Here is a 27,409-nt window from a genome sequence, read left to right on the forward strand (position 1 = left end):
AGCTTGCTGTGCTATGGAAAAGACTTTAACACATTGATAAATCAATTCAGAAACTGAACTTAATAAATAATTGGGAATATTTTAGAAAATTGTTAGCATGGTTGCTAAGGATGCAAGATAGTTTTAAAAAAAAAAAGTGCTTTGTTATAAAGGCAAAACTCGAAATATTGAATTTCAAGTAATACCAATGATATCTACTTAATTGTCATGTCAAAGTAATGAACATATCCAAAAATTATGAAAAACGATAAAGTTTAAAATTAATTAATAATGAAAATGTTTTTCGAAGGCAATGAGTGAAAATTGAGGTTTGCTAAATTGGCCTAAGATTTTCAAGTTTCAGAAAATATTTACCTCTCTTAAGATTCAAACTCTGCTTTTTTAATTTTGAAATTCAATATTTTTATTTTCAAATTTCACTCATGAACTACCAAAAATTTCTTTCTGCATTTTCCTCTTCACCCTCCCCCATCTCCACCTTTTTTTTTTTTTTTTTTTTCTAGCAACTGGAAAAATTGACAAATTACTGTATAATTAAAAATGGTTTGAAATTCCTCTCGCTGTAAATATTTCTGCTCTTGGTCCTTAAAAGAATGAATTCATTTAATTTTTTTTTTTTTTTTTTTTATTAATTTAAAAGATGCCTAGTTAATGTTGAAAACTTGTCTTGTATGTCTACTTGTAGCTTAAACATACAGGCAACTTTTGCAGAATTTTTAATTTTGATTTCAAATGATGTATTTTCAAATAAGTTTTCATTATATCTTTCCTTTTTATATCATTTTAATGAGCTTTTTCGCTCTATTTAATCGTTCAAATTACAATCATCTTTTCAGACCATTGACTACAAGATGGAAAATAGCAAATTCACAATCTTATTTCAATTCAAGCTAGGTCAAAAAGCTGCTGAAACAGCTCGCAATATCAACGAAGCGTTTGCTCCGGGAATCACTACTGAACGCACAGCACAATGGTGGGTTAACAAATTTTGTGGCGGCAACGAGAATCTGGAAGATAAACGGAGTGGTCGGCTATCAGATGTTGACATCGATCGATTAAGAACCTTAGTCGGAACCAATTGGCGCACAACTTGCTTCTAAATTAGACATAACAATTTCCAACTACTTGAGATTGGAAAGAAAAAAAACTTGATAAATGGGTGTCTCATGAATTGAACAGTTTAGTGTGATCTTGTTTTACGCAACAAGACTGACCTGTTTCTTGACCGGATTGTGACTTGTGATGAGAAGTGGGTTCTCTACAGCAACTGACAATGCTCAGATCAGAGGTTAGATGCTAACAAAACTCCATGACACTTCTCGAAGCCAAAGTTGCACCAAAAGATGGTTAGGCTAACTGTTTGGTGGTCTGCCACTGGTCTCCTCATAACTTTCCGAATGCAGCCGAAACCATTACAGCAGGGAAGTACTGTCAACAAATTGATGAAATACATCAGAAACTGCGACAACACCCAGCATTAGTTAACAGAAAATGGCCCAATTTTCCTCCACTACGACAATGCCTGCACATTGCTAAACCAACGCTGCAGAAGTAGAATGAATTGGGCTACAAAACTCTGCCTTGTCCGCTGTACCCTCCAGACCGCTCACCTACCAACTACGACTTTTTCGAGTATTTCGACAACTTTCTGCATCAGAAATGCTTAAAAAATCTAAGCAATATCAAAGACCCTTTCAGTGACTTCATCGCCACCAAAAGACGAGATTTTTATGTTACTGGCATAAATACACTTGTTTTGTGTTGGCAAAAGTGTTGATTCTGATGGTGCTTATTTCGGTCAATAAATTTTTGTTTCATCATTAAAATCGCAAGAACTTTCTTGCCACCCTAATAGATATCAGACTTGGGGCAAAATTATAATGAATCTCAATCTCTCTCTCTCTCTATCTTTTCCTCCTATTTTCATCTTCCTCTTCCCAAATCTGTCTCTTTTGCTCAGCCCATTTCTCCAAAGCTGGACACACATACATACACCTCTGCTTTATATAATAGATATTAGTCAGCATTTCAAATTAGTACGTAACACTAAAAATCTTGGAGAATAACATTTTCTAAATTTTTGATTTTGATTCAGGCAATGCTGGTAAAGAATATATCAACTTTGTGGGGTTTTGTTTTTTAGTTTTTGAATTTTAGCTGTACCTGAAAAATGGACGCATGCATACAACTTTTTTTATGTAATAGATGGTTACCAGGTTGTATTAAGGCTAACTATGTTCTATTAGTTAATCAAAAAAGGCAGTGGAGACTGACAGAAAAGGCTGAATAGTTAAAGTTCCAGTCAGAATCACTTGGTGAGTATTGAACTCTTTATGCAAACAAATTTTTTTTTTCTCAATCTTTAATTAAAGCTTAAGTTTTTCTAATTAAATCAATGTTTTTAAAATAATCCTTAACAACTCTTTAATTTTTATAGCCTGTCGTAAAAGTTTGGAAGCTTTTATGCCGGACAACAAAACACAACTGAAAAATCGACAGATTTATCCACATCCCGAACGAATCCTTGATGCTCCAGGATTGATTGATAACTTCTGTAAGTAACTACACTCTGTTGCTTTTTGAAGTTTCTTCTATTTTTGTATGCTCAAAAATTTAATCCGTCTAAATCTCAGTGATAATTCTGTTTTTCTTATGATATAATTTGAATATTGAATTATTTCATTATTGAAATAAAAAGATCTTTTTATTTTATTTTCAAAATATTACAAAATAAATTCAGACAGAATGCATTTTGCTTACTTGAACATGTTGACCATTTTGACCTTTTTAATAAGTGAGACAACAGATAGATGAATTGCTTTGTGATCATTCAGAATTTGGAAGCCTTTGAATTTCATTTTGGATTTTGAAGTTCTGATCAAATTATCACTTATTAAAACATTGAATTATTTTGAAGGCTGTTTTTCTAGAGAAACATCAGATGAGCAAAATTGTGGTGGTGAATTCACTACTTTACAGAAATAAAAAATAACTTGTCCATAAAAAAATGACAAAACAAGTGGTGGGAAAAATTTTGAAAATGTGCTGCAAAATTATTGTTTTATAATATTTTTGACATCTTCCTTCTGAAACAAACGCTGACTGCGTTATTCAGATAGGTCATATTTTCTTTGTGATTTTAAAATAATATGGTGCTCCAGGTCTGTGTGTGCAGATAGAAAAGAACTTTTTTTTTTATTTTTTTATACACTTCAGTTAGTTTTAAGGTTATAAAACAAGTAGATGTGGCACAAGGCCAAAATTAGGTGAGGTGGGCGTTAGCTATCATCCGTTTTGTTTATTCTTTAATCTCTTGGAGCTAACACTTGATTTCATTAGGATTTGAATTTATATCCAAGGTCCCATAAAGAATAGACGCTGTTCCCTTTGTGGTTTCTCTGTATTTCGTTACAACTTGGTCTTCCATAACTCGTTTCCAAATATTTCTTCTGATTTTTTTTTGTTCTCATTAGGCCAGTTATTCCTCTCAGTCACAACCGATATAATGTTTATTCCTCTCAGTCAGAGACCATGTAGTCTTTAAATCATTCTGGAGGTCTTGATATTTTTTTCCCATTCAATTTTAAGGACATAGTCATTGTTCCATATTTGGTTTGATGGCCTTGTCTTTTCTGTATCTGCCTGCTTGTATATCTTTGTCCAAGAACATAGTCACCTTTCTGTTTGATATTACTAGTGATGGTTCATGTTCGCAGATATTCTATGATCTGACAAGCTACATCTCTCCGCAAATCTTTCAATGGAGGTATTTACATACTGTGTTGTGGCAGACAGTTTAAAGGTCTGCCAGTAGGATTTAACATCCAGACAATAGGTGGCTCTAGCTCTCAATCGCTAAGTGACAAAACCTGCCCTGGCCATTTGCTTGTAGGCCAGCCTTTATCTATTCGTAAGCCCTGATCTTTACCGGCTACTAAACGGATGTCTTCCGCTCTTGAGCTATTGGTGAAGCATCCCTATCTATATACTCTTGCTTGGGCTACTTTAGGAACTTTCCTGCTCTTATGTTATATTGGGGGTGGGGGGGGTACCACTCGCACATCTGAACCAAATAAATTATTTCACATTTTCGGTTGTTCAAAACAAAACTGTTTAATTCACCATTAAAAACTAATGCAACGGATAAAAGTGCATGTAAGTTACACATTTAGAAAGCTTATTTTCTTGTCTTGTTAATGATATATTTTTAAAATTTGACCAGAAATAACGCTGGTTGGTTGGAATTGTTTTAATTATGTTTTGATAACTAAATAAATAGCTCTAATTATGTTATAACAAAATAGCTCTAACTAAATATCTAAGAACATTTTTTTATATTTATATTTGCATTTTTTTTTTTTTTTTTAATTCGTTCTGGAATAAAATTAACAAAAACACTTTACAGCTATGCGATCACTAATAGTATTGCTGCTGATTTTTATTTTTTTTTCTGGGTGTAATTTTAAATTGTTAGCTATCACAAAAGAAAACATACACTTATACTTTTAATGGATAAAAAAAAGTAAAATGATTTCTTTAATAGTGGGTGTCTGGAGAAAATTTTTCAATATTCATGTTGAAGTTTTTTGTTTTTGTTTTTTTAACACAACAAAAAAGACAAGTAAACAAAAGTGTTTTGGACTATTAAAAGTGACATCTATTCTGATTAGTTTCCAAATTTCATGACAAAATTCTTAATACAAACAGTACAAGCATTTACAAATCGGGTGGTGGGGTCATTACAAAATCTTACTGAAAAGTTTTATAACATTTTTATCACTTTATTTGCTTAAAACTCTTAAAGTATATAATGTATGTTATTTATTAATTCATTTGAAAGTATATTCATTTTCGAACAAAGCGATGGAATTTTGAAAACTTAAAGTGCATCATTTTTAAATCATGACAATGTTAGAACACTCTTTAAATCTGTGATTATCCAAAGTGTTTTATCATCCACATGCATTGCTAATCCAACATCGCATTTTTAAGGAGCTTGCTGAGTGAATCAAAGGCAAAAGAGCAATGGTGAAAGGCTATCGCCTTGAAGATACCTTGCTTGATATGGAGTTTTGAAGTCTTATCCCTTTCATGTGGTGTATGGCAGTGGATGTTTGCTATATGGACACTTGCTTTTCAAGGTGTCCTTATGCTCTCATGGACATTATACAACTCCAGACTCAATACTCAGGAGTGAGGCATTGTCAAATGCCTTTTTGTAGTCTATCTAGGCTATTGACTGGTTTCTTTATCGTTTTCTGCTATACTGGTAAAATAAATCAAATCAAAGTCCGAGCTCCAATCTCTGGTCGCCTATCTTTCACGAAAAACAGCCATCTAGCTAAATGTCTTAAAGTCCAACAAACAAATTCCTGATGAATCGTTTTTTAAGACACTTTATTAAATCTACAATACTATCCCATTGATGACTGTACATGCCATAACCCTTATCCCGAGTGGCTTCTGGGCCTTGATAAGCGATGACCTCCATGTAAAAAAAAGTCACTTTCTGCAGTCCCGCAGGGTTGTTTACCTTAGGGGGAGTTGATCTTTTGTACCAAGTTTGTTTCTGGTACACCTTCTTGTTCTTTTTCGTGGTAATCACCATTGGCCAGGTAGTAATACATTGTGTCGGTTATTATTCTAATATATGATTAGCCACTTGTATATGATGGAAAGGCAGTTGATGTATTTGTTGATGAGATGAGTCTGTTGGGCATAAGTTATTTCAATAGTGAACCATTTTAGTGAGTTTTCTCCACCACGGATAATCCTACTTAAATTCCTGGGCATAGTGGTGGGGAAATACTAACTTGGAAAACATTTATTGCCTTATTGAAAAAAGATCTGGATTAAAAAAAAGTAATTTCCATGTTTTGCTTATTTCCCTTTATGTAATGTTTCCCTACAATTTTTTTTTTTTTTTTACACACAAATCACCACTTAACAAGGCCCAGAGGCCACTCGAGGATAAGGTTGGTTGGGTATACATTAGTCAATATGATTATAGCATAGTAAATATAAGTAGTGGGAATTTTGTAAATTGGATTACTTAAGGGAGCGGTTCATCAAAAACTTGTTTACGTTGGACTTGAAGACAATCAGATTGTAGTCAGCTGGAAAGCAGGCAATCGGAAGAGTTCCACAGGCGTGCAGTTCTAAGAAAGATTTGTTCATGGAATCAATACTAATAGGCCACTCTGCATTGCTTGATCATAAAATACGCTTAAGTATATTTTAATTTATGCAGATTTCATATATTCTCTTAATTATATTGTACCCAATATATAGTTGTGGTTTCAAGCTTTAAAAAAATATGACTTGGATGCCATCAGCTAGAATTGAAACCAAAACATTTAGCTCTTTAGTAGTATTCACTACCATCTGAGCTAATGACACATGCATATAAAAAGTTGATAAATTAACGCAGTTACACATATCAATTTGTATTTGCATATGCATAGAGCATACACATTAGTTCAAACTATATCTGCCAGGTTGCATTTTTTTTATTCTGTAGCCACTACTTGAAGAAAACAAAAACAAACAAATCTATTTTGTTCCACGGGTCCGAATACCCTATATATCCATTTTTAAGTTCGTAGACCAAAAATTGTTAGGATAGTTTGGTGGAGACCGTTCCACAGACAACGTTACTTTTATAATATGTAGAGATCAATACTAACTGAATCGGGCACCAGACCATTTAATATTCCACACTATTTGACTATTCCTGTTGATTAATTTGTATTTCAAATTTGCATTACCATGTCTGCTTGTTCAGCCTTGACTGGCTGTAACCAGAATTGTTTAGCCATATTGTGTAACATCAGCGAAATTCTGATACTATACTTGTTTGGAAGAAAACTAGTTCAGCTCTGACTTCACTGACTGCAACCCCATGCAGAAAAGTAAAGAGAAAATGTGAAAACGGGGTCGCCTGTAGGTAGTGGATGGCAACCTGTGATGCTATCGGACAGGATCCTAGTGGCTGAGCCATTCTTCTACATCAACCCATACTTCAGCTAAACAGGAAAGCCCGGTCAGTTCAGTTTAATTGGCTTGTGACGGCATGCCCTATCTATAAGTTCATCCCCAATCGTAGTATTCAATCTGATTCTTCAAAACTTAATAACCTTATTTTTCCTTTTATTTTTTTCTTCTCAAATAGATACTAGAAAGCTGAGGATCAATCCTGTTGAACAAATTGAGATTGATGTTTTTTTCTGTTTGTTTTACAAATTTCATGACAAAATTCCTCCTAGGAGTGGCATCAAGTTTTTAAGCACTGCGAGGATAAAAATATATCTGACACAAAATGGTCGTTTTGTGTTAACATTTTTATCATTACTTTCCTAAAAACTTTTAAAATGTTTGATATTTATTGCATGTGAAACAATATTCATTTCTCAACAAAATAGTGGTATTTTAAAGACTTACAGTGTTTTGGTTTTCAAAATTTGACTATTTTAATAGAGCTATCTTGAAATCTAATTATCGAAAACATTTTATGGTTGAAAGATATTACTAATTAAATGACTTTTTTTTTCTTTTTTGTTTTAATTTTTTTAAGATTTAAATCTTCTGGATTGGTCAGCTCAGAACATTCTGTGTGTTGCCCTTGGCTATTCTTGCCATTTGCTGAACATAGATCAAAGCCGTGCTCAAGAATTGATAATTGGTGAAAATGATGTCCAAGATGAATGTATTTCAAGTATATCTTTTGATGCAGCAGGGGATTTTCTTGGAGTCGGGGTTAATGTTGGCAACTTGCAAGTAAGTCACATCTTTTTAAAAACTTAATACATTGAATTATTCAGAATTATTCTCATTTTGAATGTTATTCTCGGAATGTTTCACCTGATGTAACCTCTGACCTTCAGGTGTGAACTTGAGAATCTAAAAAATTTCTGTACTTGTGCAATTATTATTGAATATAAAAGAAAATGCATTGTAAGTGAAAACAATCATGTCAAAAATAGTAAAAATTAAAAGAAATGATGAAATACAATGTTTATTAGAACTTTTTTTTTTTTTTTACTCGCATTCACCCCTGACAAGGTATATCACCACTTGGACGTAAGGGGCTACTCTTTGGTACCATTCCTAGGAAAGATTAAGATGTTGGTTTACGTTATATTTAAACTTCTTTATATCAGTAACATCATGGTAGCAAGAAAGGAATTCCAAAGTCTAGCTGTTCGAGGGAAGAAACTATTAGAGTAGAAAACTTTCTGGCATTTAGGGTCAACAACAGTGAGGGGGTGAGATTTTGTTTTTAAACTGATTTGTCGGGGATGTGTACACCGGGGGGGGGGTGCAGTGAGTTCATCAGAGCACCACATTCTATTAAAATATTTGTAAAATAAGCAGAGATGCAACATGCAGTAATGGGACAGGGACTGGAACTTAGTTGACAAAATAGTACCTATTAGATTGAAAACTCTTTTCTGGACCCTATCCAAGAGGGAGAGGCTAGTGGTAGATGCATCAGCCCACATGTGGCAATAATACTCCATGCATGGGTGAATGGTGGTCTTGTAGAGATACAGGATACTCTCAGGTTTGAGTAGTCTTTCGGTTTTGATAGAGGGAACCCACATTCTTTGCAGCAGTCTTTGCAATATCCTCAATGTATTTGTTCCAGTTCATATTGTCTGAAAATGTTAGGCCAAGGAGTTTGAAAAAAGAATTCTTAGTATTATTTGTCATGAATATTGGCGGGGTTGAAGAGGAGTTTTGTAATTGTTGAAGGAGAATAGCTTAGTCTTACTAGCATTAAATGTTACCATCCATTTGCAGCCCCATTCCACTACGGTCTGGAGATCATTTTCTAATGATTCTGCCATTGTCTTGGATTTATGTACATCCATTCTTCTCTCGTGCATGTTATAGAATGTATTATCAGTAAATATACCCATCTCAGACACAATATTATCGGAGGTTGCTTATGATTATCAGAAATAAAATTTTTACATATATAAAGAAAACATTGTTAGTGCATATTCTCAATTTGTCATTTTCTAATTTGAAATCCTTGAATTTTTTTTATAAGTCTTGAATTTTTTGGAATCCAAATTAAGAATTTTAGACATTTGAATACATCTTTATTATAAACTTAAGTAGCATAAAACTGTACAGTTTTGGGAATTGATTTTACTTGGATGCGTATTCATCTAGTTTCTTTATATAATGCTATCCTGTATGTGATCGATTATTACACTTGATTTTATGGGTTTTGTTTTTGTTTTCAAATTTATAACAGACTTCTTGGAGAATGTGTTATATGCTGAGGTTGACGTAATAAAAGTACTAGTCCCAGGATGGATATAAACAATAAATATAGCATTAATTTATTTTCTTTTTGGCATATGGTACAGTTTCGGTGTGTGTGTCTCCTCCAATGGTATGGTTTTAAAAAAAACAAAAAAAATATACCCGTGTTACTTATCCTGTTGCCTGGAATACATTATTTAATAATACCCAGTGTCTCTCCTGATGCCTTGAGCATGTGGTGCAATGGTATAAAACCATTTTTTTTTTTTTTTTTTTTTTTCCACCATAAATGCTCTGATCCTCAGTTTACCCCAATTGTTATAAATGGTTTTTTTCTAAAAGAGACTCTCTGTTTTGATAAACTTCTGGGTCTAACCTTTACTCCTGACCTGAAATGGAAGACTTATATCAAATCTTTTGCCAAAGTTACCTGAAAAATTGGTTGCATTATTTTACTGATCTAGAATTTCCAATGCAATCCTCTACCTGTATAAGAACCAAATATGTCCTAAAATGGAGTACTGTTGCCATATCTGGACAAGAGGCACTCGGAGCACCCTAAACCGGCTTCAAAACCTAGTGGGTGACGCCCTTTTCTCTTCCCTGCAACTTTTTCCCCCACAGAAGAGGCGTTGCAAGTCTGACTCTACTTTATTGTTATTTTCATGGCAAGTATTCGTCTGAAGTTCAATCTATGGTCCCCTCTTGCCAAACTTTCATGAAAAACACGTCTGGCTACAGTTTCCCCCACTGTCTATTTGTGCTTGAATCTAAACATAGATTCCATGAACAGAGCTTCTTTCTTGGAATTGCCCACTCGTGGAACTCTGTTCCACTGTCCTGTTTTCCAGCTGACTACAATATGGTCCTCTTTAAGCCCAATGTGAACAACTTGTTGAACCCTCCCTCCACTTCAATAATCCATTTCTACTCTATTTCCACCACTATTAATACATTGTTTTGGTGACTACTGTACATTCATCATCCTCGAATGACTTTTGGGCCTTGATAAGTGGTAACTTTCCATGTAAAAAAAAAAATTGTTAGTTTAGATTACTGTGTGTAAAATATATATATATATATATATATATATATATATATGTGGGTATGTAGTGAAAAAAAGGAAAATGCGTAGATATTGCATTTATTATACAAACGAATGTTAAAGAAATATGTAATAAGAAACCCTAATTTCTAAGATACTTGAATTGCTGTCAGTTGCTAATTTAAAGTCCTTATTTTAAGGTATAAAGCTTTCACGTCAATATAATATCACTAATTTCACCGATGTGCACTTTTGTGCACATCCCTCTTTGTTTGTGTATGTGTATATATAAGGCTCTTTGTGTGTGTATGTGTATAAGGCTATATGTCTGTCTGTTTCCATATTTTCAAGCTCTCTCTTCCGAAACTAAGTCGCTGAGCAGCGCTAGGACCTTCAAATGATTGTATTGTTATGGACCATAGTTTTATGGATCTTTAGCCGGTTAAAATAGTTTTTAAGGGGTCAAAATTGAACAAATAGTTGTACATTCATTTTAATTTATTTTTAATAAGTTCATAAGTGTGTCATGTTGGTACAGTGGTAACATCGCTAGCTTTGAATGCTACAGTTTTGGTTTTGATTCTAGCTGATAGCACCCAAATACTTTTGTTTTTTTTTTGTTTTTTTTTAATTGTGACTCTATAATAATATATACAAAATCTGGACAAATTAAAATATATTTAAGCGTATTTTGCAACTGGGCAGAAACACTTGAATGTATAAAAACTTTTCCAAAATTACTGGATTCAACATTAAATAACCTGAAATATATATACTGCCCTTCAGACAATTTCTGAGGATGATTTTTTTTTTCCTACAAAAGTGTTACCACTTATCAAGGTCTGGAAGCTACTCGAATGTAAGGGTTAATGAATGTACAGTGATCAAAGGGAACATGTAGTAGTTGTTGGTAAATTGGATTACTGGAGGGGGTGGCTCATCAAGAATTTGTTCACGTTGGACTTGATTCAGGACTTTTATATTTGCATTTATAACTTCCATGGTTTTTGGTTTTGAAGTTACAAATAAAAAATTTGCTTTTATTGGTGCCTGGCGGGAGTGCAGACCTCGCTCCATGCATGCACATACACAATATTGTGTATTCCTTAATACTACCATTGAATGTTTTGTAAAATTTTTGTAGGAGGACTCAACCCCAATGCATTCCCTGTCAAGTACCACTTACTGTAAAGCATTGCACAGAGCTTTCACAAATTAGGAAAAAACACTATAAAGAAATAGATCTTCAAATAATCTTCAAAGAGAACAACACCAGAAAAATCTTATCTTACATTAAAGAAATAGGACTCTTCCAAAAAAAATATAACCCGCAAAAACCTTATATTCTGCAAAAGCATCCTGCAAGACAAAAATGATGAAATCCACTATAAAACAACCAAACCAAAAGCTACAAACTAATGATTGAAAATACAAAGAGCTTCAAGAATAAAAGTCTCCTATAAAATAACTGGATACAACATCAAATACTATCCCTAAAATGACTAGGTTCAGCATTGAATGGCCCAGAAGGGGTTGATAAAAAAAAAAAAAAAAAAAACGGCATTAAATGACCCACAAAGGTTGATATGCTGATTAAATAACCCATCCATCCATCCATCCATCCATTTAGTAGGAGGGGGAGTTTACTCTTGTTGTAGGGTTTTGCATCCATGGATATACAGATATCACTAATATAATTTATATTTAACAATTATTTGAATACAAAGTATTTTTATCAAAAATCTATTTTACTATTTTAGTTATGGGATGTCAAGGTTGGTAAAATGGTTCGTGCGATGAATGGAGATGATAGTCTTCATTCTCTCTCCTGGAATGATAATGTGCTTACATGGTATGTATTTCAAGTTTATACTTATATCTTTTATCTCACATATTTCTTAATGAATTATTAAAGTTGAATGGGTAAATATTGCTAAAATAATCTAGCCAATATTGCCGGAGATGTAGTGAAGTAATTTTGGTGTTTAAGATAGTCGACCTATTTTTTAAGTAAAAGCAATATAATGTACTTAATTGTCAAAAATAGCAATATATCCAAAAATTTAGAAATTCATGAAGTAGAACTGCTCTTGTGTTTTTATTTTAAAAAGTCTACTCCTATAGACTACAAATATTACTTGCCATGACCATGTAATCTTAGATATGCATCCAGAGTCATGTTCCCGGTATATGCACGCTTCACTATCTACTTTATAAACTCTAAGAAAAATGCAATTTTACCTAATTTTCTGTAAAAATTATTTTTAACTATAAATAACTTTCTACTCAATTTTAATAATTTTTTAATGTAGGACTATTTTTGATATTACAGTTAAGTACATAATATTGTTTTTGCCTAAAATGACATTTTTAGAAATAGATTTGTCTCAACTGAACTGAAAAACAAAAATGGAAGTTTTGGTAAACGACTGTCTGTGATTGAAGTTTTGTGAAGTTATCCTTCTCTCATCTTATAACCGGCTTTATTTTATTTAATTTTAATTTTTTTCTTTTGTCAGTGGGACTCTTGGTGGTCAGATTTATCTCCACGATGTTCGATCACACCGCCATTGTGTTGGGACTTTGTGTGGACATTCCAGCATCGTGTGTGGTTTGGCTTGGTCTCCGGGCAACACTCATCTGGCCAGTGGTGGTAATGACAATGTTCTCTGTGTCTGGGATTTGAGACGAGGCTTCTCTGCTCAACCTTTGCATTCATTTCTTTCTCATACAGCAGCCATTAAGGTAAGAATCTTTCTATAACAAAACACAAAATAAAATTTTAAAAAAAATAGAACTTATCAATTTCAGTATCTTTTTCATTGGACTAAGTGATATCTATATATATTAATACAGATGTACCTTTTTTTTCTTTTCTTTTTTTTTTTTGTGAAGGTGAATATTGTAGTGGAAACTGGATAAATACTTAAAATTGCAATATCATCTTAACTAAATTTTATTTTATTAAATCATGTCAATTGTTAATATCAACAAAACTATTGCATATATGTTTGGTGGGGGGATTGGACAATAATATTACAAATTAATAACACCAAACATTAATTTATTATGAACTGATTAAAAGATATTTATGCAAATTAGATATATCATAATTGTCTTTATCACTGTTTGTCACAAAATAGTCTGTATTAGTGATTTAAATGTCAGTAATCTGCTTTAATGGTGATATGGAAGTGATACATAAAAAAAAAACTAAACATTTAACACCTATTCTTTTTTTTTTTTATTCAAAATAATTCCGTTATCACAAGTTTGATATTTTTGTAGTAATACTAAACGATGTAATGTTTAGTGCTGGACAAGATGCATTCTGCTACTTAATCTGACAGTCATAGTTTTTAAATCAGTAATTAGATTCTTCCTACGTTAATATAAAACTTATATGACTGGATTCAAAATAATTTTTTCTTTTAAAATGGTATTTTAATATTTTGTGATTTGCATATTCCAAGGAATCGTGATTTAGTTTCACCTATTAACAACCAAACGACGTGTCTGTGAGCGGTAGATGACTTTTTGGGCGCATGTATTTTAGGTCTGTTCATATAAATAAATACTAAACACGAAAGTTCTACTAGTCGAAAACTTTTTCATATTTTTAAAGCAATAGGAGGAAAGAATTGTGTTTACCACAGAATTGTAATAAAGTTTTCTAGTACAAAAATATATCCAGATAGAAACTTCATTCAAATGGTATGTAATAGCCAATATATTTCTTTCGTTATAAAATTTGAAAAGAGTTGATTAAGAATATTTTTACGTGTGCATTGATAGAAATGATAGTGAACACCAATATTTGATTTTTTTTATTATTTATTCTTTTTTTTTTCTTAGTGCTGTCCTTCACGAGCCGTCATGTAAATTCATTACAAAACTGTAAACAAACCTTTTATGAAATTACGCGAAGACTTGTGACAGACAGCACTAAAAATAATCCGCGGATACTATAAAAACAAGGCCGATAGCCATTAGTCGCGTACTCTCGTGTAATGAATGTAGAATTGACATGAAATTCTTAAGATAAACTAAAATGACCGAAAAATGGGCTGAAATGACTTAAATAAATAAAAAGTAAATGACTTAGAATTACTTTAATGAACTTAAGAATGAATTGAATGAGCTTAAAAATGACTTGAATGCTTAAAAAATAACTGGAATCCTTCAAAAACAACTTGAATGATCTGGAGAGTGACTTGAATGGCTTTGAGACTGACTAGTTGTAAAGTGGGTGATCATTTTACATTAAATTGATACAGAAAAGTGATCCTCCACTTTTACAGCATGTAAGAACAGATACTAAACTTTGATCTTGTTTATATATTTTTGCTTTTAAAAATTTTGAAAATACAATTAAGTAAAAAACAAAAGATTATTAAACAACAAAATTAGGCACAAGGCCCTACAAGAGATTGGGGAGGGGAAGGGTTCAGGGTCTTTGTAACTAAAGTGATTAAAAGTAATAAATGTAGACTTTGGAGTCTTACTCTTGACTGGCAACATTTACCAAAATACCTCATAAAGCTTAAAAAGCTAAGAACGGCATCTATTAAAAACTGACCTTTGATCTTAACCAAAAAGGCCAAGCACAAGTGTTACAGACAGACCGACGGGCCTACTTAGTCGCTTGCACGCGACTAAAAATGTATACTTTATTGCCGTAAGCCACTTTGTAAACAAAAACTCTTAAACAGGGTCACCCCACCCCACCCTACTCCACCCAAACTTCTGAAACGCTTTTAGAAACTCATTCTTAGCATGGAGATAAGTAGTTTTGTAACTACTTTGTACTTTAACCTAACAATTTAATTAAAAAAAAAAAAACTTATTTAGAAACCTATTAACATGGGAAGGGTTAGAGTGTTTTGTAACTATTCTGTACTTTCATCTAACAATTTAATAAAAAAGGATATTGTAAAACTTGAATTGAATTTGAAAATAGGATAACAAAAATAGCACTAATTTTTTTATTTCATTGAAAAAATGTTTTTGTTTAAATTTTAACTCAAACGGCTTCACTCAATACCACTTTTTTATTTAAGTAAAAAATACTTTAAAGGAGATAAAACACACAAATCACTTATCCAGTAAAGTAAAAGAATAACTTATCTTGCATATAACATTCATTGGGTTTGTTTTACAATCCACGGAGGTATGAAAAAGTGGTCAAAAAACAAAGATATAACAAATAAATGTTACCAAAGGCAAGATAAGTTACTTTTCTACCTACCTCGATAAATTTTTGGTGTTGTAAATGTTTATTCTGTTCAAAAAACAAGTGTCAAGCATTACACAAGAACAAAATAAAATGGTCAGGATGTCTCTTGAAATCTTTGAAGTATTGACAGTGACTTAAAAATAATAAATTTATATATATATATATATATAAATAAATTCGTATTCCTGCCTGCTTGTTCACAATTTGATTAATATATAAAAAACGTGTCTTTAATCTTTTATTTCTATATATAGTATTATACTTGCAAAAAATATACAATTAAGAGATCACTTTATTTGCATATGACATTAAGAAAAATCGATTTTACTAAATAGCGGTATCTTAGTTAATGTTTTTAGTGAGAGAATTATTTTAAGTATTCTAGTTAAAATTTGTTATTTAATGAATTTTAAACAATTATATTGATAATATATTTAATTTATTTTGGAATTAATATTTCCAACAGTGACCTTTTATAACTTTTGAGTTATTTGCCCCTAGATGCTATCCATTAAAAAAAAACAAACGTTCACCGAATATCATTTGGTAATTTCATTAAGTGTCTAGCATGAAAAATAATTCCGTGTTGATGGAAAAATCTTTGGCTCTTATTGTTTTTTTTTTTTTGTTTTGTTTAATTAAAAAAAATAATAAAACACGAAAAAACTTGAAAAGATTTCGTTTGTTTTATTTTATTCCTTAAATGGAGCGTCGTTTAATACCTAAAAAAAAAAAAAAAATTTTTTTTTTTTTTTTTAAATCTACTGCCCCCTCCCCCTCCCCCCCCCCCGACTTTAAACTCCACAATTTACTTTTTTTGCATTAATTTCATTGATTAAACTTAATTTTCTAATTAAAAAGGTAACTTTATGTGACGTGACCCAGCGGTGTTAACGTTAAACGCCGCTGGGTCATGATCTCCATTTGTTTAGAGGTTAAACTTTAACCCCTAAAAAAAATGGAGATCTACTTTTTTTTCAGCCTAATACATTTAACCTTTATAAATATTATAAGAAGAAATTTTGAAAAATAAGTGTTAGAGTGGGGGATCACTTTTCTATATTTTTTTAAGGTAAAATGAGCACCCACTTTTTGGCTACCAAGCATTCAACGAAACCTGTCACCTCTAGCATTTTTTCAAGTTTGGCGATTGAGAGGGAGGACAAAATCTGGCAAATATAAATTTTTTTTTTTTTTTTTTTTTTTTTTCTGGTGGAGGGGGCTGGGAATTACATTGGAAACATAATGATAAATTTAATTATTTTTAAAATTTTATGAGATCATTCTCTACTTTCACCTAACAATTTAATAAACAAAACAAACCCCAAAATATGACAAATTCAATTTTTTTTTGGGGGGGGGTGATTACAATAGAAACAAAACAAATAAAAAGCAAATCAAAAGGCCCCTCCCCTCTTAAAAAAAAAAAAAAAAAAAAAAAAAAAAAAAAAAAAGCAAATCGAAATTTTCTTTATTTACAAAAAAAGCCAGTAAAAAAAAGTGCCCTTACAAAATATAAAGGTAAATGTGTAGTTTATCGGCATAAATTATTTGACAGACAAAAAAAAAATTATAAAAAATGTTATTTTTAGTCGCATGCAAGTGACTCTTTAAGTCTGGCGGTCTGTCCATAACACTTTTGTGCTTGGCCTTTTTGGTTAAAATCAAAGGTCTGTTGTTAATAAATGCTGTTAGCTTTTTAAGCTTTCTTTGACCTTTTGGCCAAGATCAAAGTGTAGTATCTATCTTACATGCTGTACTTATTGTGATATAAAGTGGAGGATCACTTTTCTGTATTAATTTAATGTAAAATGATCACCCACTTTACAACCAGTTAGTCTCAAAGCCATTCAAGTCATTCTCCAGATCATTCAAGTTGTTTTTGAAGGATTCCAGTTATTTTTTAAGCATTCAAATCATTCTTCAGATTATTCAGTTCATCCTTAAGTTCATTAAAGTCATTCACTTTTTATTTAAGTCATTTCAGCCCATTTTTCGGTCATTTTAGTTTGTCTTTAAGAATTTCATGTCAATCCTACATTCACGCATTCATTCATTACACAAGAGTACGCGACTAATGGCTATCAGCCTTGTTATATAAAACATTATTACACGCAAAGGCTGAAATAAAACAAAAAAAAATTCATTTTTGTTTATCATTTTTTATTAGACTAAATGTGCACACCTTAGACGTTTAAAATTTGGCCTTTTTTAGGTTTGACAGATTGGCTTTTTAAGGCCAAATTTGGCCTTTTTTACGCTCTTTCATTACAAAAAAAATATGGCGGCCAAAAACATAGTTCATGAAAGAGCTTAAAAAGGCCAATCTGCCAAACCTTAGAAAGGCCAAATTTTAAAAGCAATATGGCAGCCTCGAATAATAAATATAAAATAATAAAAAAGAAATTTTTATTTCTGGTTTTATATCAGCCTTTGGGTCTAACAATTTGTTTTATATAAAAGTAGTTATCTTTTTTTTTGTCTGGCAAATAATTTACGCCACTAAACTACACATTTACCAAAATAAAAAAAAAATAAACGCATGCATTAATTATTTTTTTAGGTTCACAAAATCGTGAGTTTTCTTAGGACAGTGATCCCTTCTGCCAAAATATCTGGAGAGGGTACAGATACTTCTTTTTGGGGGCGATTACATTTACATGTTTTTATCCGTTCTTTTATTTTTGAAATTGTTGTGGAGGTATCCACATTAACCATGATGAAAATGATTAGTATAGCAGGTGTGTTTCAAACGGAACTTCATGTCAACCCAGGCAACGCCAGGTACCCATGCTAGTATAAAATAGTAGAAACCCACTCGAGAATTGTCATGGAAACTTGGAGCCGTTAAAATTAAAATTATGCTAATTAATGTCTTTGAAAACACTTGTAATCTGTACAAAATTTCCTTTAATTAGATATGCTACAAGCCATATTTTGTTATTTCTTCAAATTGTGTTGTGGTTGCCATCTTGAATATTTCATGATGTAATGATCACAAAGAATGTTCCGCATGATGATAAAGCCTTACCTCTTTTTTTTTTTTTTTTTTTTTTTTCTTTTTTAGCTGCTGTTATGTTTCTACTTGAAGCTGTTTAAATCAAACTTAATTATGCTAATTAGTATCCTAATTAGTTTAATGCACTTAAAAACAATATAATTGTAATATGTACAAAATTTCCTTTTGATATCCTACAAGCCATATTTTGTTCATAATTTCTTTAAATTGTGTCGTGGTGGCCATCTTGGATTTTTCATGATGTGACAATGACAAATGGTAATGTCCATCAGAATAATACTTCATATGATGATAAAGCCTTACCTACCAATTTTCTCAGGTGTTTTTATGTTTCTACTTAAAGCCGTTAAAATGATACTTAAATATGCTGATTAGTAGCTAATTAGTCCATAAGTTACCAAGTAAGATAGATGGTCATAAATACAGCCATCTGAATTTTCATGGTATTATGATAGTATGTTCAAAATGTCATATCTTAAAAAGATCTGGAGATACAGCTTTTTAAAGCTGGGTCACTGTAAATTGTGCAAATTTTGTACTATTTTCAGTTACAAACTTATATGCATTTGAATAGGACTGACTTAAGACCAAATGTCCAGTGAACCATGCATTTTTTTTTTTTTTTTTATACTTTGAATGGTTATAACTCCAGTTTTAATTTTAAAAAACTAAAGATATTTCTTTGTTTTTATGCTCTTTTCAATAATGCTTGATTTGAGTTTATTCAATGTAAAGAAAAAATTGGTGGGGTATTGCTAATTTTTGTGAAGTCTGAAGTAACCAAAGTTGTGGATTTTTTTTTTTTTTTTTACAGGGGCTAGCCTGGTGTCCTTGGCAATCTTATTTGCTAGCATCCGGAGGAGGAAATGCTGATAAGACAATTTGCATATGGAATATACAAACTGGTAGATGCTTAAAATCTCAGCCTACACATTCACAGGTAAGAGATTGACTTCTTTTCATCACATCTACCTTTTTTACATTGATGAGAATCTGTAGACCTTCCATTCTAAGGTGTGATCCAGGTAATCTATTACTCCCTGGAATAAGAGACCCGACCCACCACCAAGGAGTCATCACTTATCAAGGCCGAAGGCCACTTAAGAATAAGTGTTAATGAATGTAAAGTGGTGGTGTAGTTAATAGTGTAGATTGAGTAGAATTTGGTTTATTTAACTTGACGGCTTTACAAGAACTTGTTTACATTGGACTTGAAAGCTACCATGCTGTAATCCACCAAGAAGGAGGTCAGTGGAACAGTCTTCACAGGCAGGCAGTTCTAGGAAAGAAGCTTTGTCCATGGAATCTACGTTTAGATTTAGACATAAAGTGTGTGGGAAATTGTTGATAGTGGTTGTAGCTTTTCCACATGTAGAGGCAACACTTAAAAATGAACTTTTTTTTTTTTTTTCACAATTATATTTTGTTAGATTGGAAAAGACTAACGAAAACTTGATTGGTATTAATTCAGAACCTGATTCAAGGTTGTGTTAGCATCGTATGGTAAGCAGGAAAAAAAAGACAAAAAACAAAGCAGACACTGCCAGATGAAGAATTCTAAACACTGAAAACAAAGTTTTGACCTAGTAAGATAAGAAATATTTTTGTTTTCAAAAGTATATTAAAAGGCTTGAAACGAATGTTTCAGAGAAAGTTTTTTTTTTTTTTTTTTTTTTTTTTTTTTTGTGCATTCATTTTTTTTGTGGACTATTATCTTCATCTTAGTTGTTGTTCTTTCACCATCCTCTAGCCATCTTTGGGTGATTAACCGCAACAGGATAAGAATGTGGAGTCTTATAACTTATCCCCAGTAACTACTCTTCCATAACAGTCCACAAAAAGTATGAATGCATAAATTATAAAGCCCCATCTCAAAGGATTACAAAAATAGAAAATAAAATTTTGTAAAAAAAATTTTGGTCCCCCCGATTTATCTGAGAGGAACCTGTTTTCAGTGGTGTCCGTGCATCCATTAATCCGGACTATTGCCAGATAACCGTTGATTAGTTTTTCCTGAAATTTTGTCACAAATTGTATTTCATTAAATAGATGTGCACAGTAAAAAATAATTTTTACTAAAATTCTTGTTGCACCCCCAGGGCCAAAAATGGCCCAAAATTACACATTCTGCCCCATAACTTTTGATCCATCCTTTGGATTTTTCTGAAACTTGGCCAAAATGTGGAGCCCATTGTTCTTAATAAAAGTCCAGTATGGGTGATCCTGGCAAAGTTCTGGTTCGTATCCCTGGAGACTTTGTGTTAAAAACTCCTTTTTGTGGTTCTTTTTTCATATTTCTCAACAAAAACTTGATATGTCTGACTATATAGTGGTTTTTCACGGAGGTTAACTCAAATATGCATGCGTTAAGGCCTGAAACTGCACCGTTATCCATTTTACACTGGGATTCGGCGTCCTCAAGGGCTCAAAAGAGGTCAAAAATGGCCTAAAATGATACTTATTGCCCCATAGCGTTTGATTCATCCATTAGATTTTCCTGAAACTTGGCCAAAATATGCAGGCCATTGTCCTTAATATAAATTCAGTGTGGGTGATACTGGCAAAATTCTGGTTCGCATCCCTCTGGGACTTTTAGGTCTAAAAAACATCCCTTTTTGGACATCTTTATTCATAATTACTCAAGAACTTGATATGTATGTCTATATAAGTTTTCCATAGTGCTGAATTCAAATATACATGTCTTAAGGCGTGAAACTGCATTGTTTGTCCATTTTCACTGGGATTTAGCGTTCCCAGGAGCTCAAAAGGGGTCACAAATGCCTCAAAATTGCAAAAAATAACACTTTATCCCGTAACTTTTGCCCCATCCATTAGATTCTTTTCTGAAAGTTGACAAAACTGAAGGCAACGTTTGCCCTTTACACTTCTCATCATTTCTTCACTATTTTTTGTGGCATTATCTCGCATGCAGCACAAGAGGGTCACACACGTGTGGCTTGTTTTTCAGGTTTTGGGTTTGTTTTTTTTGTTTTTTGTTTTGTTTTTTTTATACATGAAAACAACTGATTGAAAACAATTTTTTTTTCTTCAAGAAAAGTAATTTTTTCCTATTAGCAAAAACATACTGCTTACAGCTGGTTGCTGATTGGCTAATCACATGTTTTTTTATGGCAGCTTATTATAAACTGCCAGAAAATGCTGACACAGCCATGTATTTGGTTCTGGAACTTATATAAATGTTTGTTTAATTACCTCACCATCATGTTTATCGTATTTGTTTAATGTTCGTTTCACATGCTGGCATGAATTTGTGCTTAACTTTTATGAGCCATTAAAAATAATTGCAAATTTCTTCATTTTATAATTGTAACTCTGTAGATTTTTGCTCTTTCACAAAACATGATCAAGTCGCTGTTCCCTTTGTTTCAAATTCAAAACCAAAACATGTAGCTCTCCAGCTTTATTTGTTAAAGTCTGAGCTAATTTCATACACATAAACACAAATGTTAAGTATATAAATGTATATTTGTGCATGGATAGAAGTAGCACGTATAGTCGACTTACACCTACGGTATAGTGTTGATTTGTTTTGAGGACAAGAAGCTGAAACAAATGGTAGACATTTTTACTTTAACTTTGGAAATGTATACACAAGGTATTTAACTGTTGCTCTTTGTCTAGGATGTTTTTTCCTTTTTTACAAAGGACCCACCCCTTATCAAGGCCCAGAGGCCACTCGAAGATAAGGGTTAATAAGTGTACAGTGGTCAATGCGACAGTGATGTAATAATTGTTAGTAGTGGAAATTTGGTAAATTTGATTACTTAAGGGGAACGGCTCATCAAGAACTTGTTTATGTTGAAGACGATCATATTATAATCGGCAGGAAAGCAAGCAAATGGAAGAGTTCCACAGGTGTGCAGTTCTAAGAAAAAAAGCTTTGTTCGTGGAATCTGTTTAGGTTTAGGCATGGATAAAGAGTGGGGAAAATTATTGATAGTGTTTTCAGCTAGACGAGTGTTTCTCGTGAATGTTTGGTGAGGGGGGGGTAGATTAGAGCTCAGACACGGTGGGCCCAGATGGCCAATGTTTGGAAATAGAGATGAAGCATCATCCCAAATGACATTTATTAGACTTTTTCAAGACTTTTGAGGCATATAATCAACTTTGGTACAGTTTAATTAGACTTTAACTGATATTTGTCTCTTTCCATTACACTTGTTTCTTTACAAGCAAGCTTAAATATATTGTCATTGGATTGTTTTGTTTTCTTCTTCAATTGAAAGAACCGTGCCCATGAAGTTTTGTTTTCATCTTTGAGACTGTGGTTCTTGATGAATTGACGCAAACATTTTGCATATTCAGGACTTTTGTTAAGGTTACAAAATTTTGTCTGAGCAATAATGGTTTGGAAAATCTGGTATTCAGAAACGAGAACAGATTCAATATCTACCATGCTTGATGCTATGTTGACATTAATAGTAGTCTCAAAAACAAAGCACACCAATGTTATCAAAACAAAATATACACCCACACAATAACTATCTTGAAAATCAAAGGCATAAAAATGAAAGGCATTTCTGTAAGTGAATAATTTGCAAAATTGATGAAATTGCTTAATTTAACTAAAAATTGGCTGCAAGAGCAAGTGTTTGCCATGAAATAAGATTCAAACCGCTAATAGTCGCAGTGAACCTGATATATTTGAAATGGGTTTAATCTAAATTTTTCAAAACATACGGTTTAGTGACTATTAGTGTTTTTCAAGATAATTGAGGGTTAAAACCAAAAAATCGGTCCGATTTTATTTGGAAAACATGCTAAAATTTGATCAAAATTCCTTAGTTTGACAACTGAAGGTCAAATTTCACAAATGTTTTTGTGACTAAAAATTCATTTCATTAACAAATAAGTCAAAACTAATGTTAAATTGACATTGTTCTGTCATTTCCATCACTATTGTTGGCCCATCAAGGAATAAGGGTATTTTTCAGAATGCTAGAATAATAACACCGCTTGCCGTGCGATAAACTGTTTTCCAATATTCAAATTATTAAAAAAAATTCTAGACATGCTAAAGACTTTTTTCTTTTTTTGTTCCGAAATTTAATGTAGTTTTAGAATTTGCAAAGTTTTAAGTAAATTGAGAAGGCAAATTTTTGGCCTATTTCCACTTCTGGGCCCACTGTGAGATGAACACTTGCCATGAAAATAACGATAAAGCAGAGACAGGCTTGCAACGTCTCTTCTGTGACATGATTCTGTTTCTGAAATTTTGATGAAGATTGATAATTTTGATTATTCAGACTATTGTTCTCCTCTTTAGTGTTATACGCACAACAGTTGGAAAGATTACCAAGTTCGACAAGACTCACCTGAAAGTCAAAGATTACATCAATTGAAATGTGTGAATAACGCTCAAAATGAGAACAGTAGCCGAAGAACCCAAATAATACATGACATGATTCGTCCCCTAGATCTGCTGAACAACTTTTTAACTTGAAAATTATCTGATTGAAAAACTTATCACATGACTAATATTATCTAAGATATTCCAGATGTGTGAACTCTGGCTCACCAATTGTCTTGAGCTGTAAGCCATGTTTAGTTTGAGAACAGTTTCCGATGGTTAGTTTGGTCTACACAAGTCCTGGAGGTGACTGGTTCTCGGTAGACAGCTCTTGAGTTGGAAGCCACAGAGCAAAAGATTCTTCCCATGTTGACACGAAGAAAACACATGCGAGGTTTCTAACCCTAACCCTCATTAGTCAAAAATATTGCAACAATTATATCTGAGCCCTTTGTACTTAACAGTATCTCACTCACTCAACTTTAAAACCTTTTTGTTTTGAATAATCTCCCAACGTGTCGAAAGCATAGATGGTATAAATGTATTCATAAGATATATCGTACTGGATTTTATTAATACAAACGAAACTTAAGTCATTGAAATCAAGCGATAATCAGTGAGATTGGGGGGGAAAGCTGGGTGACAATTTGGGGATAATATGCATTCTATTTGGGAGGATAGCGACAAGTGAAACAAATATTTTCCGTTGCCTCTCATCTCACCAAGTTTACGAAACCAGTCAACATTGTGAGAAATCATTTGCAAATGTTTTTGTTTCTAAATTTTATTGATAATTTGTATTTGAATTATTCAGACTACTGTTCTCATCGTGACTGTCTTTGCATTTTGGCTGATGTCACCTCCAATCTGCAAGTGTATCTTATTAAACTAGGAAATTAAATACTTGTGGATTAAATAAGATTGCATTCAATGGAAAAATTAATGTTTCAACAAGAACATTATGAGAATAACACTCAAGATGAGAACGGTAGTCCGAATGATCCAGAAAAAAATTTTTGAAACTCTTTCTTTCCTTCAATTCAGATCAGTTCATTGTTATGGTCAAAAGAGAACCGTGAAATTGTAACTGGACATGGATTTAAGAACAATTCTCTCTCGTTTTGGAAGTTTCCAAATTTAGATTGTATTGGAGAACTGAAAGGTAACTTTTTTTTTTTTTTTTATACGCAAATACGCAATTTCAAATGTGCATAATGCATTTTAAAAAAATGTTAATAAAATGTATATAGCAGACTTTCCCAGTTGTAAAATAGGCTTAAATGTTTTAATTTATGCAGGTTTCATATTTATTATAGAGCAATTCTCTACTAATTATTATATTGTACTCAATATATAGTACTTGTTTTAAAAAAAATTTTTTTAATTATTTTGGTGCCATCAGCTAGAATCCAAACCAAAACATGTAGCTCTCTAGCTTTATTCTTTACTATCTGAGCTAAGTCCATACGCATATAAACGCATAAAAAATGTTAGATATAAATGTATATTTGTGCATGCATAGAAGTAATATGTATACTCGACTTACAACTAGCAAGTCCCATTATTTTTTTTTATTTTTTATGACGTATATAGCTGCCGGAATCCAAAGAGATACGATGCTGTTTTTACTCTCCATTGTAACAAAGTGTTTCTTTGTTTTATTTATTTGTTTGTTTTTTTTTTTTATTATAATTTACAAAATAAAGCTACACAGCTTGGAATGTATTATATCCTAAAAAAATGTTTGGATTTACTCCTAAAAAAATAATAAAATAAATAAATATTGACTGAAGGTTTCTTCCCAGCACTTTTAAAGGTTGTCAGACTTATTGTTAACGTGACTTGTTTTCAATTTAGTGGTAGTTTCTGCAGCAGGGTTTTGAGAACGCAAAGAGTAGCTTATTTAAAACCTAAGTCCGTGAGACGATAGAATTTGATTTTGGAACAATCAACTTAGAATAGGAAAAAGTCTGAATTTTAATACAATTTAATTTTCAATTACTTGCATATTTTATCTTTGGTGATCAAATGATCTCATTTCTCGTATGAGTATTGCAGATAACATACACATGCAAATAAGAATATTTATACAGGGAATATATTATTTTGGTTGTAAATAGACGTTTCAATATTCTGTATTCAATTTGAACAGTTTTATTGAACATAATTCAAAGAATTCAATTAAACTGTAGCTGATTAGTCTGTAATGTCCATCTCTGTTTGATACCAACTGTTGAAATTTTTAAAAGTTCACTCCCCGACTCTTGGCCAACTCCTTAAACCTTCTATAATAAAATTATTAAGAGACAAATACCTTTACCATTAATTTTTCATTTATTTTATTTTTACTTTTTCCTCCAAAGGTCATTTTTCCAGAATTCTGAATTTGGCTTTATCTCCAAATGGGGAGACAGTTGCAAGTTTGGGTGCCGATGAAACCATACGCCTTTGGAATTGCTTTAATGTCAGTAAGAAAATTTATAATAAACCACAAGGAATGTTTGTTGGATTAAGATAAAAAAAAAAAAAAAAATGTTCCCGTTAAGGTTCAACAATTTTTTTTTTTCTTCTCCCTCTTGTTTTTTTTTTTTTGTTTTTTTTTTTCCCCCCCTCTTTTTACTTGTACATTACTAGTAAAATGAACATCTTATTTCCAATGTATATTTTTCTACAAGTCGTACATTATAAATGTCATAAATTTTGTATTTAAAATAACTTTAAAACGTCAAGCATTAAGAAAAATTGCTTATGATATTTAAATGCAACATCTGTTTTCACTTTTACAATATCAGTTTATTTTTTATGTAGTTTATCCCTTCACCCATCTTTTTTATCCATTGTGGTTTAAAACTGAATCTTCAGTAGTCTCCCTTGAATTTCCATCAATACTCGCATGATTTCAAGATATTTTAAAAATGAAGTCATTTTGAACATTATTACAAAACGTTATTTAAACTTTGAATTGCTTTTAAAAAGACTTCTGTTCTATTAGGAAATTACATCTATTTGTTTTAAATTGATGACAGGGTTTTAATTTTCAAAAAATACTTAAGTAATTATTTCATGTCATACAAACATTTAAGATCATTTTTTTTATATCAGTGACAAAGTTTTTGTTTTCGTTTTTTTTTTTTTGTTATTTTTTTGTTTTTTGACAAGGAATTTTTTTAAAAGAGGAAAACTTACCTTGTTCCAATAATTTATATTCTGTAATGAGCGACAATTTGTTTTGGGGATGAAAAATGTACCTTAAAAAGGCCGTACATATATACAGTATTAATAATTGTAAAATGAAACTGTCAAAATCACTTCCCAATGTTGGCAAATATATATTTCTTTTTAAAGTGCTACTTCATATTTGGTAATTTTAATCTGCTTTGTTAACATGAAGAATATCTTATTCTTGCAACAAAAAGAATTAATGCATTCTTTTAATGATAATGCAATTTGATTAACATGAACTAGACTTGAAAATTTAACTTTAAATTGATTTAATAATTTAATTTTTTTTTTTTTTTAATA

At 31.9% G+C, this 27,409-nt stretch overlaps 1 protein-coding gene across 2 annotated transcripts in view; it reads left to right on the top strand.

The window, feature by feature from the left end:
• The window catches only part of LOC145287906 (cell division cycle protein 20 homolog), a 71,349-nt gene extending 44,917 nt beyond the window's left edge, over positions 1-26,432 (top strand). For both annotated transcript variants that reach the window (XM_080135849.1, XM_080135850.1), the window contains exons 5-11: positions 2,438-2,554; positions 7,574-7,776; positions 12,082-12,173; positions 12,841-13,066; positions 19,391-19,516; positions 24,932-25,049; positions 26,251-26,432. In XM_080135849.1, the coding sequence (XP_079991975.1) occupies positions 2,438-2,554; positions 7,574-7,776; positions 12,082-12,173; positions 12,841-13,066; positions 19,391-19,516; positions 24,932-25,049; positions 26,251-26,405 (1,037 nt within the window). In that variant the 3' untranslated portion in view covers positions 26,406-26,432. The remainder of the gene's footprint in view (positions 1-2,437; positions 2,555-7,573; positions 7,777-12,081; positions 12,174-12,840; positions 13,067-19,390; positions 19,517-24,931; positions 25,050-26,250) is intronic.
• The last annotated feature ends 977 nt before the right edge of the window (positions 26,433-27,409 follow it).

This window comes from Euprymna scolopes, chromosome 11 (genome assembly GCF_053919585.1).
Source record: "Euprymna scolopes isolate OS-2025 chromosome 11, ASM5391958v1, whole genome shotgun sequence".
Classification (NCBI taxonomy): Eukaryota; Metazoa; Mollusca; class Cephalopoda; order Sepiida; family Sepiolidae; genus Euprymna; species Euprymna scolopes.